General features: G+C 32.6%; 1 protein-coding gene across 1 annotated transcript in view; it reads left to right on the forward strand.

The window, feature by feature from the left end:
- The window catches only part of Osi24 (Protein), a 76,211-nt gene extending 55,044 nt beyond the window's left edge, over positions 1-21,167 (forward strand). The window contains exons 2-8 of the mRNA XM_076130643.1: positions 12,191-12,770; positions 13,720-13,842; positions 16,445-16,640; positions 17,369-17,456; positions 17,891-17,990; positions 18,566-18,695; positions 19,034-21,167. Of these exons, the coding sequence (XP_075986758.1) occupies positions 12,260-12,770; positions 13,720-13,842; positions 16,445-16,640; positions 17,369-17,456; positions 17,891-17,990; positions 18,566-18,695; positions 19,034-19,241 (1,356 nt within the window). The 5' untranslated portion in view covers positions 12,191-12,259 and the 3' untranslated portion in view covers positions 19,242-21,167. The remainder of the gene's footprint in view (positions 1-12,190; positions 12,771-13,719; positions 13,843-16,444; positions 16,641-17,368; positions 17,457-17,890; positions 17,991-18,565; positions 18,696-19,033) is intronic.
- Positions 21,168-21,808: the final 641 nt, after the last annotated feature.

Raw genomic sequence — 21,808 nt, forward strand, 5'->3', positions numbered from 1 at the left:
ATGTCAAACATGAACTGAAAGTTCCTGAACCAATTAAAACTGATAAAGACAAGGTTCCTACTTTGACTTCGAAAGTTGAAGGAGTTAAAGAAATCAGTCGGGATGAAATTGCTTTTTGAATTCTAGACTGCATGCAAATTAATCCGGTTACAAGATCTAGAAATGGTTTAAACAATCTTTAGTCTTAAAATTATAATTCTTTGGAATTGTTTTAACGGCAGTCCGATTTCGCCGTCAATAATAATAATAAATAAATATCATTGGACAACTCACACACGGACTCTCAATGAACTTTCGCTTGCGTCACATAAGAGATAATGAATCATATTTTTCCCCGCTTTTGCAATATTTTTTACTGGTACTCTGCTCCTATTGGTAGGTAGTGTGATGATATTATTATAGTCTTCCTCGATAAAAGGGCTATCTAACACTGAAAGAATTTTTCAAATCGGACCAGTAGTTCCTGAGATTAGCGCGTTTAAACAAACAAACAAACAAACTCTTCAGCTTTATAATACTAGTATAGATTAGAGTGAGAATTGTTATTATTAATTATTTTCATGGTGGTTGGTTTTCGACGCCAAGCATCATTGCGTGTGAAGTTCACCGAACATTTTATTTCACTCTATAAAAATAAAGACCCGTATAATCTTTTATGTTAGTTCTGATACTGGATTATCAGCTGTTTTATGTAATACTGTTTGCAGTATTTCAGAAATGTTTTTCTTACTCCTTTGCTCATACTTTAAGAGATTTCAGCAAAGTGTTTGTTGTTTTCTAAGTTCTTCAATTTCATTTTACTATTTGTCAAATACTATCGTAGGACATTCAAATATTCAACATAATTATAGGGTTATATCGTAGTAAAGCACTTTCGCTACAAATATATTTCAATAATCATAAAATATTCCACATCACCTTCCGTACGTGTTAATTCATTAATATCGTATAACCCGCTGCATTAATTACATGTTAATACAAGAGTAAATTATTCAGTACCTTGCAGAGTTTAATATAAAATATGGTAATTATGAGCTTGCATTAGCGTTCCTAACTTAATTAGATATGTTAATTAAAATTCTATGTTATGTTCACAAATTATTTATGGAGTTACTTCTTAATTAGTATTTAAGTTAGGGCCAGATTCACAGTTTATAAGTAAGTGACAGATAACTTATCTGCTAAATAAATTTAAACCAAATGGTGTGATATATGTGAAAAACTTATATGACAAGCTTTCTGATAGATTTTCAGAAGTGATGAAACCTGGCTCAGACACAGTATAGGTAAAACTTTGTTACTGAAATTAAATGACAATTGAATCCTAATTGAGGGTTTTATAAAAACCTAGACTTCGGAAAAAATTATGTTAGGGTGAACGGAGTTTAGGGAGGAGAAGAGTTAACGGAAACAAACTTGGGTAAAATGTGATTTAAAACTTTTTTCAGTATATGTATAGTATTATATAGGTAGCATGAAAACTATACTTATCTTCTTACATCCGTACCTAAGACTGCGCTTTGTTCTTGTAGAAAGTTGGTTAACATATTATTTTATTATTATAAGTACAATGTTCTTATACCAAGCTTCATTATTCTTTTCAACTTCATTTCTGTCTTTGTTTGCTTAATATCATGTACTGCCAGTAGTATTAAACCGTAAACACATAAAAACCTTCCAGGCGACACACAAGAACAACATTTGCATATCCTCAATGTAGCTCTAAAAACTTCATTTACTTAAATCACAGAGATAACAGGTTTTATAGCTGTTTCACGCTCTTTGTAACGCTCAGACAACCAAAACCTGAAAAAAACTACAAACATTAAACTTTTAAATGAAACTGCACTTATTAAGCGCAAAATTTAAAATTTTCGGTGTGGTTTCATGCACAATTTGGCCCTTAAATTTCTAATTATGTTAGAGTTGGGTCCTAAGTCACTACCCTGTGGCACACCCATTGTTCTATAACACTGAAACTGCATATTTATTGTGAGATTCTAACAAAGACGTTTGTTGTAGTACTTTGCAATTTAATTTTACTTAAGGTAAGACAATGGTTTGCCGAAATTTCACTTCTTTTAACGGTGAAGGAAAAAATTTTGCATGCCTAAAATTGGTTCAATGCAGGTCTTGCTCGCTTTTCTTTAAATGCCCATATAAAGTTCACAACTCGCACTTGACCAACGTGGTGAACTCAAAACCTAACTTCTCCCTCGATAGGAGGGAGTCTTTTGCCTAAAAGTAGGCATGGGTAGAAAAAGCGACCTGAGGATGTTTATTATTATTTGCTACAAAACCTCAGCAATATGAATTAATTATATTAGGTCGGGGAAAAAGTCTTCTCGTATTATAGTATGTATGAACTTGTAATAGAATCTCTTTGGCTTCAAGAATCACAAATGAGTACACGGTTCATTAGGTTTCTTTTAAGTGAGCTCGTGAAGTACCCAAATATCGAGCTTTTTTGTGTAGAGAAAAGATTTTATTACAAGTTCATACATACTATAATGCGAAAAGAATTTTTCCCCGACCTAATATTTCAAAATCTTTCCACAAGGACAAATTCGTGGGCAGACACTAATATTTATTACAAACCTAATATAATTATAAACTTTACATGCGAAAATAATTCTAATTTAATATTGAAATGAAATAGCGTTGGCAAACAAAAACGAAATTACCGACACATTTTAGACTTCATAAACATAAGGCTTGCTACACACATATTCGGTTCGGCATTAATCGGCCTAGCCGAGCGGCAAAACCGAATATGTTTAAATGCATGTTCGAAAAAAAATGCGCCCAACATCGCCGCGCCTAAATGTTTAAACAGAATTGTGACGATCCAAAGAACATGATCAGTAGCTCGATTCTCTACCACTATCGACCACCCACAACCGGCTGGCTATCGAGAAATTTTGTATGAAAATCTAATCAGCACCCCTAACTATTTTGCCAGTACATTTCAAATGTCAAACTTTCGATACTTAGCAGTTCCGACTGTAGAGAATCCGGCTACGGCACAAGCCGAACAATTGCAGTAATTTCTTCGAGTTGGTTTTGTTATTCAATAAAATTAAATACTGCCGAACGGAACGTGTCAACCGAATATGTACATAGTAAGCCTTAATCATAAGTTGAATTGTAGTAGTTCGTTCTTATTCTTTGTACCTACGTAGGATTTCATTACTTTAGACAACGTCTAATGAAATTTCGTATTTAATTAATAGCGAGACTGTCTAAGGCCTAATCAAAATTTGAAAGGTTAATTTAAATTTAAGCGTGCGGTATCAAAAGAGCAATATCGGGTATCAAAGAAATTCAATCACAAAATTAATATTTTAAGCTGTCACGATTTGGCAATTTTCACGCGTAGGTTATTATTTCCATAGATTTATCGGGATTCGTTGCTATAAAAGCAATAATGATGCTCTATATTATTATAGGTCCGAAATTGCCGCCTGGATTAGTTCTATTTACGACGGCTTAACACGAAATCGCTGAATCAATTGTTGGGTAATGGTTTGGAGGGATTTTTACGATATTAAATGCTGAATAAATAGTGAGAAGTTTGGGACTTTATTTGCCATCATTAGTAGATCTCTGGATAATGGAGCTCGGCTTAATTTTAAAGCCTTAAACTACTCAATACTTTTACATAATTTGCAATAAATTTTGTAGTACCCAAAAATATTCGGTTGCTTGAGAAAAAGTCATTTTGTTTTTGTGGAACAGAACGACAATTTCGAGCTCCGGATATATTTCCAAGCCTTTCAAGTGGTCATAAACTGAACTAACTAAACAAATAAATTGATCAAATTCAAGTTTCTTATACATATTTCAATAGTTTTTCACACTATTTATATTTACGTAATTCACTCAGTATTTATTGTACTTTCTGCCTTTTGTTTATAACAACAACACAACAGTTCCTAATGCAGGAATTGTCTTAACAAAAGCACTCCGCGTTCTAAACAATGTACCGCATCACTGCAGCCTTTTCAAAATGTCCGAAACAAAACAAAGGCAAAGTAAATACAAACCGTAATGGCGAGAGCAAACTCGTATGAGCTGAAGGGAAGGGACCGAATAGTTTCCTAACCAAGTTATCAACGCCGAGTGGGGCAGAGTGATTTGAGCACAGACTATTGTATGTTAGGAATATATACAATTTAGGGTCGAATTGTCTTTGGCATAGAAACAGATTATAAGGGTGATGTCTTGCAAAAAAGTCAGGCGCGTAGAACTTTGTGAAAATGGCGTGATTTTATGTAAGTAATTGAAGAATTATTTCATAAATGCTGCTTCACCAGGGGAACAGTAGAGATCAATCTAAGCTGCTATTTACAACAACCAAAAAACAGGCAGAGCCGCACACATTATAAGACTTTAATGTGCTTATTTTTAATTTAATATTTAAAGCAGCCTTTTGCTAGTAGCTGTATTGCAGGAAATTTAAAAAATCTTATTTAATTTTATTTCTTCTTAAGCCTTATTGGGGTATTAGCTCAGTATTAAACCATAAACTGGTTGCTAATGAGTCTAAAATACAACGTACTTAAACGAGTAATTAGACGCAAGATGTTAAATTAACTGCACCAAACATACTAGTACTAAACTACTGTAATGTATAGCAACTGCAAACAATGTGAGTTTATGAAGTTGTTACAATTGTGCTTGTAGTTCCGAGACTAAATTACATTTAAATGTTTATGTAAAACTTTTATAGAATACAGTTTTGTCTGCATTCTGTAAAAGTTTGTGTTTTTGTTAAAGTTATTTGTTTTCTTTGCATACCACTGCTATGATGAGTCTGAATTAGGGTAACATTCATGGCAATAAATTAGTTTTTAATGCATATTTTTTTAAATAACCTGCGAAATTTCCATATTTTTATATATTTCATTACTTCTTAAATTGACTAATTTTGAGGCGCAGTCGAAAGTGTATAATAAAATCATTATCATCTTATGCTGATGACGAGATCTTGAGGTCGGATCCCTTGTCCTTTACTCCTTTCTAATCTATAGTATATTTTAACAGTATCCTGGAGAAAACTATCGTGCCTGTATGTTTGTATGTATGTTAGTACCTATTAAACTGAAAAGAAACGCTAGAGTACTTAACTTGTTATTACGATTCCAAAAGTCCATAACCAATAAAATTTTACTCAACAAAAATATTTTTCCACAATCCTTACTTCCATAAAACTGAAATGATCTTAACAATAACACCATAGTAAAACCTATGAAAAAATCCATTAAAAGAGCACTGACATTTTACGATTAGAAGTAAGTTGGAACAATGCACGAGCCGTGTTGGTACATTATCGTAAAATTTTACAACTCTATTCGATTTTAACAGTCCATATTTGATAGTCTGTTTGTAAATATCGTTTTATAGTTTTGATTTTAAGATCTGCTAGGGTGATGAAGACTTCAGGGAAAATTGGTTAAGTTATTTTTCAAAAGTTTTTGTTTACGATTTCGGGATAGTGTGTTTTGAAGGAATTATTTTCAAAGAATCTAAAAGTACCTATATATATATTTTTTTTAGCAAATATACATTAAATTTTGATTTTTGGAAGGATGTCAATACTTTTTTAATATAAATATGTATATTTGTCGTTAATTATTAGCTGTGTGTTACAGTATAATTTACCTAGCATAATAAACAGCATATTAACAACTCGTAAAAAAATATTTCCATAATTTATGGCACAAACTTCGAAACACTCGATGCTATCTCGATACGATTACAATAAACTTAATTTAAAAATATCAAGATCTGTAGTGCGATTCTCTACAGTCAGTACTCTATAGTGTCGGGAGTTTGACATTTAAAATGTACTACAAAAATAGTTCTTACGGCGTCCACTAGAGGCGCTGATGAGATTTTTCAGTCATTGATATTCGATAGTGGTACAGATATTTCAATAAAACTTTTATCAAACTACGTGACTATAATAAAACTAGGATAATAAACTATCCATTATTCCTTAATTAGTTACATTAGTTTTCCATCACCATATAATTATAATGTTCGTCGCGTGCGATGTGGAATATTAATATTTTACTGCCATTAGTTAAGCAATAAATGTAGAAAAACTACTGTCAATAATTATATTATAGTTAACGACTTTCTCTTTAAAAATACGATTCTGGATTTTCTTTTAAGTGTCATTTTATAAGAACCTTAAAAACAATTACATTAAGGAACGAATTTTCTATCGGAAAATAATACAAGAATTCAAAAAATAAACTAGTTATAATCTTAAAACAATAATAAAATAATCTTGCACATATTTTTCTATTCAAGGTTTAATTTTGTAAATTTTCACACGTAGAGTACGGAAAATATCATAAATTTCGAAATATTGGCCAAAACAAAAATATAAATGGTCATTCTTCCTCTTACTTTTTCGGTCTATCTCTTCCAAACCACATTGTGATAATCCTTAAAAAGGTTTCTAGGTCATGTCGGAGCTAGCTCAACTAAATCTTAGACTTATAGCCGGACAAAATGACCTAATATATCTATATAAAAGGAAGAAAGAGATATCTTTGTATTATTATGTACAGCACTTTATTGTATTGCTGATAATTTGGAGCCAGGTGGCAACAAGGCCAGTTTTAAGTTTATAGGATTTGTGGTTTGAAAGAAGAACATAAAATACTTTTAGTCTGACAGCCTCAGTAGTGCAATGGTTGAAGACACCACTACCTCTACACCTCAGGAGGTCGTGGGTTCGATGCCCACACGGAAACGCGGAACAGCTATTCGTGTGGTCCTCAGACTGTTATTTTGGATTTAGTTGTACTTTGTGTTCTTTTTGTATGTTTGTAAAAGTCCACGCGACATGGAAGTTATTTTTAGTGCGGGAATTGTCTTCTTCGGAAGAAGGTACAATGACAGTATATTCACAAGAAAAGGTATTTTGATTGCAGTGCTGGATCTCACTTTTTTTATCACACATAAAGCCGTATGATATTCACATGTATTTTTAACTTAATTTTTCTGTTATTATGTCAAACGTAATCAAAAAGCAAGCAAATACGCCCTCGTAAACTTTCGTATATTTAAAGCAAATAAGATTAGTATAAATTTATATAATTCTCTTCAAAACTCAACGCTCCGTCGGACCGCACACAAAAGTGTAACTTCAAAAGGCACGAAATGCCTTTTATATAATATTTTTCCAACAGAACGATCTCGGCTAGACTTCCATACTTATGTGACTCACATTACAACTAATATCAAATACTTCTCATGCCGGGAACATCAAAGCGATGTTATTTTGTGGCAGGGTTATTGTGAAAAAAGGGTTTTGGGTAAAACTCTAGAATTGTTGTAATCTCGGAATGTTTATACATTTTCAAAAGATTTTTTGACAGTCAACTAGCTATCGAAAAACTTTGTATGAAATATTATGGCCCGACAACTTAGTAGTGAGCCTTGTAGGCAAAGTCGTGCTTACAAAAAGGCTGCTTATTAAATTGTTAATTTTGAAAATTAGTTACCCACGAGCCTGTGCCGTTGATGGTTGCCTATGTCTTACAAGTTACAAGATATATTTGGGCCATTTGGGATTGAGACTAAGCTGACTAAGAATAAGCATTGTCATACAACGTAGCTATGCTGCCAGCATTCTGGGAACGTTTACGATTCACAGCAATGTGGAGAAGTACTACGACGCTTTTTTTAATATATTTTGTGCAAAAATCACAATTTTGTGACATCCCAGCGACATTAAATCAATCCTTCCCCAACTATGAAATCGATAAACGAAACTATTTGCGAACAGTACGTTCGTATCATATTCATATAAATTCACGGCGTGTACTCGCTATAATATATATGCAATATACCCGACCAAGTGCGAGTTGGACTCACGCACGTAGGATTCCGTACCATTATTTATAAAATCTGCAAAAAATCGCGTTGTTGTTTGGGAGTCTCTCACATATTTATTTTATTCTATTTTTCAGTAGCGCGATTCTGTACAGTCGGTACTGCCGAGTATCGATATTTTGACATTAAGAATGTACTGCCAAAATATTTCCTACGACACCCGTCAGAGACGCTGATCAGATTTTCATATAAAATTTATCGATGACAGGTCGGTTGTCGGTAGCCGATAGTAGTAGAGAATCGAGCTACAGTATTTGTTGTTTAAGCAGCAACAGAAACAAATTATCTGTAGAAATATCTACTGTCTTACTATCACGGTCCATGAGATACAGCCTGGTTGAAGGGTAGGCAATACCGAAGTTCATGCTCTGTCTAAGACGACTACAGATGGCTTTAACTGATCTTAAAATATTTTGTCCTTACTATGTCTGAGTTTCTTTTAACAAACATTATTGTTATAAAAAAGTGTCACAGACTGATAGATAGATAGATAGGTAGATAAAGACCAAAATCTCGAAATAATAGGGTCCTGGATTCACCCTTTGGGTACGGAACCCCAACTCATAATGTTGGTAGAAATTAATACTGTGAGACAGACGTGTCATGAATTTTTGAAAATGAAATTATGAATGGATTTTTTCTATGTTTAATATAACTGCTGAAATGTTTAATATCTTTCAGCAATGACACCTAGGTTTATATTGCATTTTTAAGAGGCAACTACCCATAATGAAATTTTTTGAACCTTTCGTAGGGCATTTTTAAACATACATACATGTAGCTGAAGTATATTTTTTCAGATTGTTGGAGAAATTAGTCCTATTTTTTATAATCCAAGAAAAAGTAGAGTCTGAGGTAATTGCAGAGTAATTTTTCATGCACGATTTATCTAAATTATGATGAAGGTATGTTCGTATTTCCAAAATGAAGTAAATAGCTGTATTAAACAGGCCACCGTCAGCTGCGTATGCCTACGGGTCACCGAAGTTCTAAATTTTGTATTCTTCAACCGTACATAAAAGGCTCTCTACTTAGTTATTGAACTTTAAGTGATGTCAAAGACCTTTGGGCAAACAATTATATAAAAAAGAAAACTATTTTACACCTTTAAATATAAATATAAAAAAATCGTGTCATATTATTCCACTCAACCGGTCGTTATTAAACTCAGTTAAAAACTTTAATTCAATGGATCTTTAAAACTTACGAACTTATATTATTGATTTGCATGTTATAAAATAATCTCGTACAGATGGTACATGATACTGATACATACTAATAGTGATTAGGCTGCAAATATATATTCTACAGTAGCAATTTACACCAGCCAATAGAACCCTGTCTTGTGTAGGAAAATGCCAAAATGTATTTAAAGTCGATAAAAATGCATTCCAACTTGTCATTATGTAGCTCAGTCGTCAACTGATTTAAAATCAAATGTGTACATTGATTTCTCTTTTTTTAATTTCATTGTTTTCCATATTATATTAATATGGTGATCAACACATGTCAAAACAGCAACGTACTTAATAGTGACCATTTAGAAATTTCACGTACACTAGTTGTCAACTGAGTTACATAATACGCAGACAAGCTGCTAATAAAATAAAAATGTATTGTAAAAAACATCTGTACTTGTTCATTTTGTGAATAATTCTTCAAACTTTTTTTGCCATTTACTTAGAATTCATGATCCCTTGCATCTCTTGTATTTTCCACTTCAACAACTTTTAACAAATGAACATCTTTCAAACTTTTATTGCCGTTGAAATTTTTTAAATTCTGTGAAATATTAAAAAGTTGTTTGAATTGAGTACCCCTTAACAAAATTCATTCAAACATATTTTTAGTATCTTTAATGGTTTACTGCAAAGAAGAGCTTACCTAAATAAATATTAAATATCATTGGACAACTCACACACGGTCATTTCAGAGCTTGTTAGGTGGTGCTATGGTAACGAACTATCTGATAAAAATACTTACATAGTTTTAAAATTAACTACTAGTCTCAGAACAGATACTCGTGCTCATCACACAAATATTTGTCCTGGGTGGGATTCGAAGCCATCACACGCGGCGCTATAGTTATTGCGGCGAGGTGTCCACTTTAACCATATTGTAATGTAAAATCATGGTTTATCCTCTAAACTTACATACATTTTCTGGCATGATTTATGTATCGGATAGTCTCTTTTTTTTAAATATAATCGAATACCATTAATATCAATTGTTGCTATATTGATAATTTTAGCAAAATAATTAACCCAAAACAGTTATTTCCAAATAAAAACGGCACAAACTTATAAAATTACATACATACACGCTTCCGCGTTTAAATTTTTGAAAAAAAATACCAGTGTCTTTAGTATTTTTTGCAAAAGCATTTTGTTTACATTCTTACTTACACAGTAACCTACAAAAATTAATGACAGTCGTATTTGTTTCCCACGGTGTAATAATATGATTGGCGAACAGAATCGCTGTGAAATTTAATAATTGTTCGTAATTGACTGCTCGATACACGACAGACGCTTCTTGTTTGATATTTTAAGATTAAATATAATTAAGTAATAGTTTTACTAACTATTTATAATCAGTAGCTCAATTCTCTACTACTATCGACTCCGGACAACCGAGCTGTCATCGAGAAATTTTGTATGAAAATCTGATCAGCGCCTCTGACGGGCGTCGTAGAAACTTTTTTGGCAGTACATTATCGGTTATCGGTAGTCGATAGTGGTAGAGAACCGAGGCACGGTTGTTTGGGTTTTCCTTCTAAATCAGCATACGGTGAGGAAAAAAATTGCTACCTGTTCCAATTTTTTACAAGAATAAATCTTAACTGTCATTTTTTTCTTTTTTTACAAAGCCTAAAGTCAGTATTTTTTATATTTCGTAAAGTCATGCTGTATCAGTGGATCCTACAATGTTTTGTGTCGGGATTTCAAATATATTTTGGAATTGGTGTTGTAGTTAGAATATACGAATTTTCATCGAATACTTGGTTTACACTGAATTTTAGTACACCTTTGATTCTGCTAATTCTAAAACAATTTGCAAACTTACATATTATTATGAACAATAGTCAACGTATCCTGGACAAGAAGCCTAATAAAAACTGAACGTAAAAAAAAGTATTTCACTATTTCCTATAATATAAAGTATAGAAATTAATCATTACCGTAGAGATACACAATACTGTGTAAAAACCTAAGATGATGTAACTTATTACTTTCTAAGAGAATTTCACTCGATATTGTTCATTTATCTGAACACGTGAGATATGGGACACAGCTAAGGCTACCTATACACTGGAGAAGAGAAGACAATAAATTACAAAATTTCCCGATAACTACTCGGTTTCGATGGTCGATAGTACATAGTAGGAAATCAGAGTAGGAATTACAACTCCTGTTCATTCTGATCTGTAGCGCAAAATTTACGATTATTTATTTATACAACATTTTTAGTAACTAGCTGACTGTTGATAGTCGACATAGTTAGTAGGGAATCATGCCTCTGAACAGTGCCTTTAGCGGCTGCCGTAGGAACTAACTTTTTAGTACGCATTATTATTAAATGTCACATTCTCGATAGGTACTCAATAGTACCAACTGTAGAAAAATGCGCTACTGTACGTGCCCCTACACTGTGTCTAAAACTTTATTCGGTCGTAATATTTTAAAAGAATGCGAAGTCGTTATACAACGGATAGAGTCGGAAAATATGATGACTGTTAGGTGTGAAAAATGGTCACTTCTAACGTTCAAATGTGTTCACTTAAGTTGAGTTGCGGATTTTGCCGTCAAATATTTTATGTTTAAAGTTTTATGTCTTCTCAAATATTTTATTGTATTGTTGTTTTGCAAATAGGAAATAATATTGAAGTTATGAATCAAAGATTAAATCCGCTTGTTAAAACTTTGATAAAAATAGTGACATAACCTCAGATTCATAATATTTTCTTAACGCAAATATTTATGGTGTACCTAAGCATCAATGATAAAATAAATAAAATATTTTTCACAATAAACTTCCTGTTATTTGTCCACCGGAAAATATTTCTTATCAAATATCTTACGCTACATATTAGTTTAATCACAATATTAATTTGGTATGTTATTACAAATAACCAATTGAAATCTCATCATTGAAACCAACTTCGCTATTGTATCGAATAAACTAAACATATTACTCTATCTGTAAAACTTATTATGCAATAGATACATTACATTTACATCTCAAGCAATTCTGATTTAAATTTTCATTGTTTCAGATTTCCCGATAAATGAACCAAGAGAACCAAGACTTTGATAAGTGATGAAGTTTGAGAGAAACAACAAAAATGGACACTTTAGAAAATTTAAGATATAGCAAAACAAAATGGAGGTGCTGCCTCCTTGTTCTGTACATACTACTAACTGCGAACTGCCGAGGGGAGACCAGTCATACTGATAAAACCAAAACAGATAAATTAGATAATAATTTAGACTCTATTCACTGCCATAGCTGTTATAGTAGTAGTAATGAATCTCCCGTAGAAAATTATATTGGAGACGTCGTCGAAACACTAAGTACATATGCCGACGAAAATTTTAATTTAAATAAAACTGTTGTATATTTAGAAAGGGCTGTTGAAAGTATACTAGATAAAGCTCTGAGCAATGATAGGTTTAAGATTATAGAGGGTGTGGAAATAAAAGCTGTACAGTTGAATAGTACGAGGGCTGATAAGAATGATGCGGAAGGGAGAGCGCTGTTTAGTAAATACACTTATGAATACAGACTGTATCAAAAGGTTAAGGATTTCATCAACACTCATATTCTTTCGATTAATCTACCTATGGCTGCTAAATGTGAGTATAAAGTTTTATTATTTTACTTAAAAATTAAACTTTAAGCACACAATATCCTTTCGTAAATATACCTTCACCGTCACTTGGCCTCGCTATCGCTGATGAGCAAGTACTGCACGTTGATCCATATTTTATATTGGCAATAAAACACACCACTCTTTCGGTTTATCAACCGTTAGTTGATGCCTAGCCGTCAACGAACTGCTGACGAACCAAACCGGTGCAGTAATGCTAATGAGATTGAATTTCATACAAAAAATAATTAATGAGTTAAAACAATGTGGTGTTGTTTCGTGTGCAGTTTTAATATGTGTGCTCCGAGTTTTGTTCCGCAAAGCACTGTGAGAATTTTTAAAAACAGAGGAAGTTAAGAGCTAGAACGACGTTTAAATTGTATGCTTTTACAAACAACATCCCATGAGTCTCACTAACTAGAGTTAAAAAGCAATGTCGGGTTTGTGTAAATGTAAAACGCTAATATGTAAACTTCTAAGTGTTTTAGTCAGTACCTAATTGAGTTAGAACCCTAAGGACTTTGGTGGAACTTAAGGGCACCTAACACTAGTAACTTAAGGCTATTAAGGAAGTAAATCTTTGTTGAAAACCTAAATAAAACATATTTTGTTGAATCATTACGAAATTATTTACGTGATTACAATATTTTATGTAAACAATTTGATACATGTATGTAAATGTGTAGACACATTATTATCGCTTATTTATCACTAATGATCCAGTCGGAGGATCCAAATATCCATCTAGAACATCTACTTAAAGTCTAAACTAAACCTCCTATTATTATGACAAAAGCATAACTTTATTAAGTGATACTTAGTTAATTAGTAGTAATAGTGCTCTTACATCAGTCTATTAATACAAGTATACATCATTATATAAGTAAATCAATTTATTTATTCTTATCACTAACATTACCAATATCTTTTTCCAGCTTTCGGCCTCAACAAATTCTTCATCCCGATTTTAATCGGCGGCCAAGTCCTCATAAAGTCTATTTTATTCGCGATGTTCCTGCCCAGCATTCTCGGCAGTTTCGGCAAAATGCTCAGCAAAGGTAAGCAGCATTATAAACTTTGTTTATGACGTCATAACTTGAGATAACATAAAGGAGTTACTTAGGCAGTGAAGGGTGGCGAAATTATGAAGTTAAATTGTTACTGGATGTATGGTACAAGTGTTGTTCAAAAGCACTTTATTTTTTTGTAGTTGTTAGCTAAGAGATTCTTACTAATGGCACTATTTATTAAATTATTTATCATTATTTACACTATGTCAATACGTAAAATACAATAGTATTTGTAAGTATTTCCGAATTTCGTAGATGACGGATTAAGTTATTTCGGATTTACCGTTTATATTGTTATTTGAACTTTTTGGACGTAATACCTAAAACGATCCTGCACGAATTCAACAGCTTCCCAATGTCTAAAGCATTTGCTAACATTACAACAATCGTGTTCGCAACGAAATACAGAATAAAAAATGATATATTCCGTAAAAAAGTTTATCATCAAATGTTAATATTTCGACTTCAGTAGACTAATTTATTATGAAAATTTTATTGCCTTCCAAATTATATGTTTGAATATCCTTAGAGAGTTTCACTTACTTAGGAGTTTGACATACAAATTATGAAAATATTTCACGTTTTGGTATAAACATCTTCGAATGTGTATTCTATTTTTATATGTTTGTTTTGGTAAATTATATTTGTTATTATTTGAGATATGTTGGCACACGTGTCTCTCTTGTTTAATTTGGTTAAACAGAAATAAGACGATGTCTAAGAGACCGACGTAATTAGCCGTTGATTCAGAGAAAAGGCTCCTCTAATTATGATAAGAATAATTATATAATTATCAGTTATTATTATAATTTAATATATGTATGTAGGTACATAATAATATTGATACTCCAGATTGGCAAAAGTCACCTCCAAGAATGAGCCAGAATTAAGTCTTTAATCTACCTGTTTTCTTTACACACAAACCACTCTTATTCCACGAAAAGATCTGAGCCAAGCCTTTAGGCAGTAGTTTTGTTTATCATCCTTCCATTGTCTTAGCGCCTTAAAAAATCTTTAATACCTACACACTTTGAACAAGTTCTTATATTGCTACAGGTTAAGCATGTCTTCATCTTCCTTACATATTACTTACATATCTATACTAATATTATAAAGCTGAGGGTTTATTTGTTTGTGTGTTTGTTTGTTTGTTTGAACGCGCTAATCTCAGGAACTACTGGTCCGATTTGAAAAAATCTTTCAGTCTTAGATAGTCCATTTATCGAGGAAGGCTATAGGCTATATATCATCACGCTACGGCCAATAGGAACAGAGTAACAGCAAGAAATGTTACAAAAACGGGGAAAATTACGACTCATTCTCTCTTATGTGACGCAAGCGAAGTGGCGCGGGTCAGCTATAAAACACTACACTATAAAAGTCCTTACATAAACTGTAAAGTCTCAATGTCTCGAAGTTATTGCATCTTGAAACGCGCTCGTTATCTCAACAGCCAATAAGCTGGCTCGACTCCTGTACTCCCAGTTTAATGCTTTGTCAACCTTTTTATGTTACTCTTTAAATATAACATTGTTATAGGTTATGATATGGCTTTAAGTATAATTTTGGACTTTAATAGACGTGGGGCATGTTGCATACATAAATCAGAAATTTTACTGTGTGATATTTATCATAAATATTTTGGACAATCAACGGAACTAAAAAATGTCGTTGTACAAGTAATAATAAAAGCCAATTTTTCAAAAAGTGTGTTAGTGTATATTTAAACTGACAATGAAAGACGCTATTAGCTTTTGATTCGCCACGAGTTTTAAAACGCCGTTTTAGTTTTCAGATTTAGTATACATACATACGCGTTTTAAGTACTATAGCAAGAATCGCATATGAAACGTACTTCAAGCGATCGTCTAAAAACGTTTTTTGCGTCAAAAATACGCCCGTAATGTTTGTCTCAAGGAAAACATTTTCAGTTTCAATGCCCAGCTTCTGACACGACAAAATTATATAGTATCGACGAAAAATAGGTCACATTATTAGCGATTTCTCCTTAATAATATTTGTTAGGCAAAAACACGTCTATTAGTGAGTTCATTAACCTTTGAACCAATTCACGTTATTGTTGGTAGAAATTATATCGAGTTACAATAATAAGATATAAATTATTAATATCAATCTGGTACTTTCTTAGAAATAATTACATATTGTTTATCGTAGAAATTCTTATTTATATGCTTATTTAGAGAGGTTATTGTCCCCAACTGGTGAAAGTGAATAAAGTGTTTTATTTCTTCTAAGGATCTTTAGGTAATTATAAGATAAGGCTATGTTTGCTCCTCACGAGGTTCAAAAGGCTTACCCAAATACAAGCCTTTTTTAGAGATTATTAACCTTATATAAGTCGTAACTATATTATATATATATAGTCAATGAATAATGGAGAGTTTTCAATTACCCTTAAGGGAAAACCAAATCTGGAAAACCACAAATACACCCAGAAAATATAAACACACCATTACTACATCGGCTAAAATGGTATATCACTTTTACAAAAAAATATTACACCGTTTTATTATCATGCAAACCTCAAGTTAAAACGAAAATAAACTAACATAAGCCCTTTATTTTTCAGGGATATCCCACCTCTCGGCAACATCATCTCAAGCCAGCTACCCGCCCGCCAACGCGGACGACCAGACCGGCTACAACTCAGACAACAAAGACTTCATGGGCTATGAGACGAACCAGGCTGGGACTTTCGCGTACCCTCAGGACGGCATGTACGATGCCAACGATGTCAATGAACTGGGGAATGTTGATATGTCTAGGTAAGCTTTTATAAAGAAATACTCTTAGCATAAAAAGTGTCGAAAAAGACGTCTTCCTCACTATAAATTACTATAATAGAGGTATATGTCGTCGGGACGTTTTAAAGCAAAATACAACAAACCTCTTGAAACAACTGTTTGTAGATCCCACAATGGTTGCTCCGTGTGAGAACCACGAACTTACGAGTTTAGTAGTAGCGAGGTGATGATCATTTACAGGATTATGCCGTTATTATTAGATTATGGATTAAGCGCTGGGACTGACTTTAAAAGTGCCTACATGGAACTCAGCCCGAATATCACTTGACGCCACGCATTTCTAAAATGGTAGCAGGTTGCTTAACATCTTCAGTTTTCCTACCGGTGAAAGCAACTGGCTTAAGACAACTTTAAGATTTGTCTCAAGTCTTCTTCGTACTTAGCAATTGAGTACAGGAAATTGCGCCACTAAACTCAAAGAATATTTCCCCTGAAATCCGTGTTAGTTATCAACTTATCGACTGCAAATCAAATAGACTTGGGGTGATTGCGGGTGATTCGATCACCCCACCTACTTTCACACCGCCAATGAAAGATGTAATTCCTGAAAACAAGTTTCTGTAATTTCCTGTAACGATAGATTTTCTTTAAATACGTTTGTTATTGGTTTATTGGCCAAATTGATTGGCTAGTAACATTTCTTCCTATTTGTCAATTGAAGAATCTTAGTAATATTGTATTTTTTCCAGGTTTGGTGCCGACAGCCAAAAGATGGGATATCTACCTTCGAAGAACAGTTACTACAAAAATCAAATGTCGGCAACTAACAATTATAAGGTAAGAAATTATATTTAAATATAGATTTAACTATTCAAGATTTTTCTGAACAGGCTACAAGATAGCATTAAAATACAGCTCTACATTTTGTTAAGTTCTTATTTTAGTTGTTTTAAAGACGCACTAAGAATTGCTCTTGTGTCGCGGGGACTTTTACAAACATACAAATAACGGACGCAAAGCACAACCAGACCCGAAACAATTATTTGTGGATCGCACAAAAATTGCTTCGTGTGGGAATCCGAAGCCACGACTCCCGACGCAATGGTTTCGGCGTGGCGACCTAAACCACTGCGCCACGGAGGCAGTCAAGTGTTCAATATTGTAAAAAATAACTGAGAGTGTACTATAACGAGATTCACCATTCAGTTTCTGATATTGACTTTAGCTTGCAAACGCCGTTTAGTAAAAACAATATTGTTGACATTTTGCAGGTGTTCCAAAAGATCCCAGCTTCCTCGATGATCCTCAGTAACTACGATCCGTTCTACTCACCGCTACTATCGAGACTCGACGGAATATTTGCACGACTTGGTAAGTTAACACATTAAAAATAACATTTTGTTCAGTGAAACATGGATATGATAAGAAAAAAAGCCGAGCTTATATTTTAAAATGTTTGCCTCAAAACTTTTTTCATAATCAATAAGTCCCGTAAGTAGGTAACGTAATAAGGGATATTTTTTTTGTTCAAATTCTATATGCCTGCCTTGTCCAAATGTAGAGAATCCATCTCAAGGAATGCTATTCCTATTTTTTTATCGAAAAAATAATTAGATGATCTATCCATAGCAATAATTCTATTTCTGTACCTTTCATCTATACTTATATTATAAAACTGAAGAGTTTGTTCGTTTGTTTGTTTGAACTCTTTGTTTAATCTCGGGAACTACGGGTCCGATTTGAAAAATTATATCAGTGTTAGATAGCTAATTTATCGAGGAAAGCTATAAGCTATACATCATTACGCTACGACCAATAGGAGCAGGGTACTAGTAAAAAATGTTACAAAAACGGGGAAAATTTTTGACCCATTCTCTCTTATGTAACGCAAGCGAAATTGCGCGTATCAGCTAGTTGAAACAATAATTGGTTGTTTGTCTTTTCAGGACTGGAGCCTTCTGAGAATTCAGTGGACGAGAACATAGAGCCTTGTAGAGAACAACTGATCTGTTTGATGTACGCGAGTCCAGCCAAGTTTGCTCCTTATAGTAACCTCGTATCGGCACAATTAAGCAGGTAAGATAACCCATAAAGATAAAAGTACTCATTTGAATCCTATGAACATAATATATTATTACGGAAACTTAAGTAATACGGCAACTGTTGAAACAACATAAAGCAAAGAAATATCTTCTTGAATCTAAATTTGACTGGACAAGTAATTTCTGATTTATTGTTAAAAGTTGCTACTTTTAGATTCGATCCCAAAATAAACAAACATTTTATATAGTTCATAATACGGAGACTTGTGATCATCGCGCAACAGCACAAGTCAAAAACTCTTTATATTGTCTGCAAAATCCTTTTTCTTTACTCAATAAATCTTAATCTTTTTAACATTATATTCTTTACAGAGAACTAAACGAACTTCGCCGCCCTGTATCCGACAACCCAGAAATCCTGCGATTCTTCAAGTACATGAAGGCGGCGAGGCGAGGTCAAGAACAGTCAGATTGCATGTACTCTTACCCTACATGTACAGCCAACGCCCCCAAAACTCACACCATGGTTGCCGCTTACCACGATATCAATAAACTGGTCACGGCTAGGAAACTTAACTAATACTTTAAAACAGATATTAAATGTATATTTTGTTGAAAAACGACCATTTTCTTCAGAAACAAATTATATTTTTGCTTTAAGACATTCAGAAAGTATTTCAATGGATCAACTGGAATATTTCAATTTGCAGTAAATGATTTGACAATTAATAAATCAAGGCAAATCCCTTTTTGATTTGATTTGATATAACTTAGTATGGCAAAAATGAATTTGTTTTTATTTATTATTTTTTTGTAATCAAATCAAATTATTGTTATCTTTTGATCGTGTCCTATCCATACATAAAAATGTAATCAAAATATTATTTTTCAATTTAACTAGAAGAGTTGAAATATAACATTTCCCAACGTTTCCAAGTAAAGGGGCTCTAATTAAGCAGAGTGGTTTACGTGTGAATTTGACGAATTTTTTTGGATAACATTTTATCCGACGTGTGTTGATTAATGTGAGTACTTTTGCTGGTAAAATATTGAATTTAGGATCAGAAAATGTTGAGAGTATTTTTTTCTTTTGATGTTGAAGGCTTGTTGTCTTAAAACCTTCTCAAAGTGAAGTCGAATTATTTCAAAATTTGTCTTTTGAACTCATAAATTGGATTTCCTGGTTATCAATGGGTGTTAATCGACAACAGTTGCTAATTATCGAATATTTTCGTACGAAAATTCGATCAGCGCCTCTACGAGACACGTATGGACAAAATTTTAAGTTCATTTTAAACGTAAAACTCTGAACACACGTTATTTCTGACTATAGAAATCGGGCTACTAATTTTATTATGTTAAATGGTGTATGTAAAATTAAACCAAGTTTTAAAAATATTATTAGGGAACTTGGGAAAGGTACCTACAAAAATCTTAGTGATGTTTTCGATATTTTAGTCACGCCTAAAATATTTCTTAGATAGCCATAAACATGAGCTATAAAGTCGTAAAAAAATGTTATAATTTATATTATTTTACTTGAAGTTGTATCCTAATTTATTTCGTACGAATGTATTTATTGCGTGCATGTAAAGTGTGTTCTTTGATCAATAATTTATTTCTCAAATGTTTATTTTAGTTTAACAATGTGTTGTGTTATTTTTTGATAAATGTTATTTATTTTTGTATAAGTTTCAATATGAGTGCAGAAATGTATTACCACCGTATCTGTTCATATAAACTTCTGGCAAATAGTGCCACGGAATTTAGTCAGGCGTATTTATTTATAACCAATTTATTGTTATTTAAATAACAAAATGTGTTTGTTATTATTTATTTGTAATTTATTTATTTCTTAACCTATTTAAAAATGCTGATTATAAATCAGAATTGTAACTTTTAAATTATTTACTAACGGAAAATCTAGGGACTCTACTATGGGCATGGTCATCGAATAATGTATGGAAGCATTTTCAAAATGGCGACTGGAGATGAAATGTTCATATTATAGTAAAACTAATATTAATTGTATAATCTATCACTGTGTGATTGTTTTTAAATGGGAATTGACTTGATTCATGAAATACTTGAGGAATACACAATAACTCTTATTTCACTTATATACCTGTACAATGTTCTGAAAGAATAGGCCGTATTTTTTTGTATTTATAGCGGTTATGAGTCAAACATACGATATACAAATAAAAGTGTTATGTTCCAGTTCCATTTTTATTTGTAGTAGCTGTGTTTGACAACAATGTATATTGAAATTGTTACAAAACGATGATTTTTACATTTTATTTATGAACTTGGCAAACGCACACCCGTGCCTGTGGCATTTTCATTTACAGTAAAATAAAGAAAGAATTTAGCATTTTTTTGTGTATTTCTTTGTATTTCATAATAAAGTCAGTTAATGGGAAAAGTACGGGATGTTTATAAAACTATTGTTGTAGTCTTAATCACGTTAATGTAGAATGAAAATAAAATTGTTGATGATAAATAACTTTGCCTCATTTGGTTGTACCCACTATACTTTATCTATCTAGCATATTAAATATATCTATCTATTATAGTAGCCCTCTATAACATGAGACTGACATTGTGAATGGCGAAACGTATATTATAATTTAATTTTTTTGTATTGATGTATCACAAATCACAATAAATTTTTGAGCGCATTTTTTCGCTAAGTAAATAACTCGACACCCGGACACTTTTTGCCACGAGGACAGAACTTAATTTTTTTAAATTCTTTATAGTTCACTGAACTACTGAACTCTACCTATCGTTAAAATACTGTCAAGAGCATAAAGCTTAAAATTTTATCCTCAAAGTAAAATCAATCAACTTTGGCATATTTTTTCAGTTCAAAATTTAAACACTCAAATTTTCGCGTTGCTTTATATTCGTTAACACGATGCCTTCGGCAAGTCTCTAACGTCAGTTTCACTACCAAAATCATTTTTCCCCAAATATTTTCGCCGAGAAATTGTTTTTTAATTTCATTTATTTTTGTACCTAGTTTGTAAGAATTCCTGTACATTTTACTTTGAGGTGAAAACGGAGGATATTTTTCATCTTGTTTTGAAAACTGTTCCAAGCTCGAATTTCCCAGAATAAGACTTTTATGTTCACTAATTAGTG

This window comes from Anticarsia gemmatalis, chromosome 24 (assembly GCF_050436995.1).
Source record: "Anticarsia gemmatalis isolate Benzon Research Colony breed Stoneville strain chromosome 24, ilAntGemm2 primary, whole genome shotgun sequence".
In the NCBI taxonomy this organism is placed as follows: domain Eukaryota; kingdom Metazoa; phylum Arthropoda; class Insecta; order Lepidoptera; family Erebidae; genus Anticarsia; species Anticarsia gemmatalis.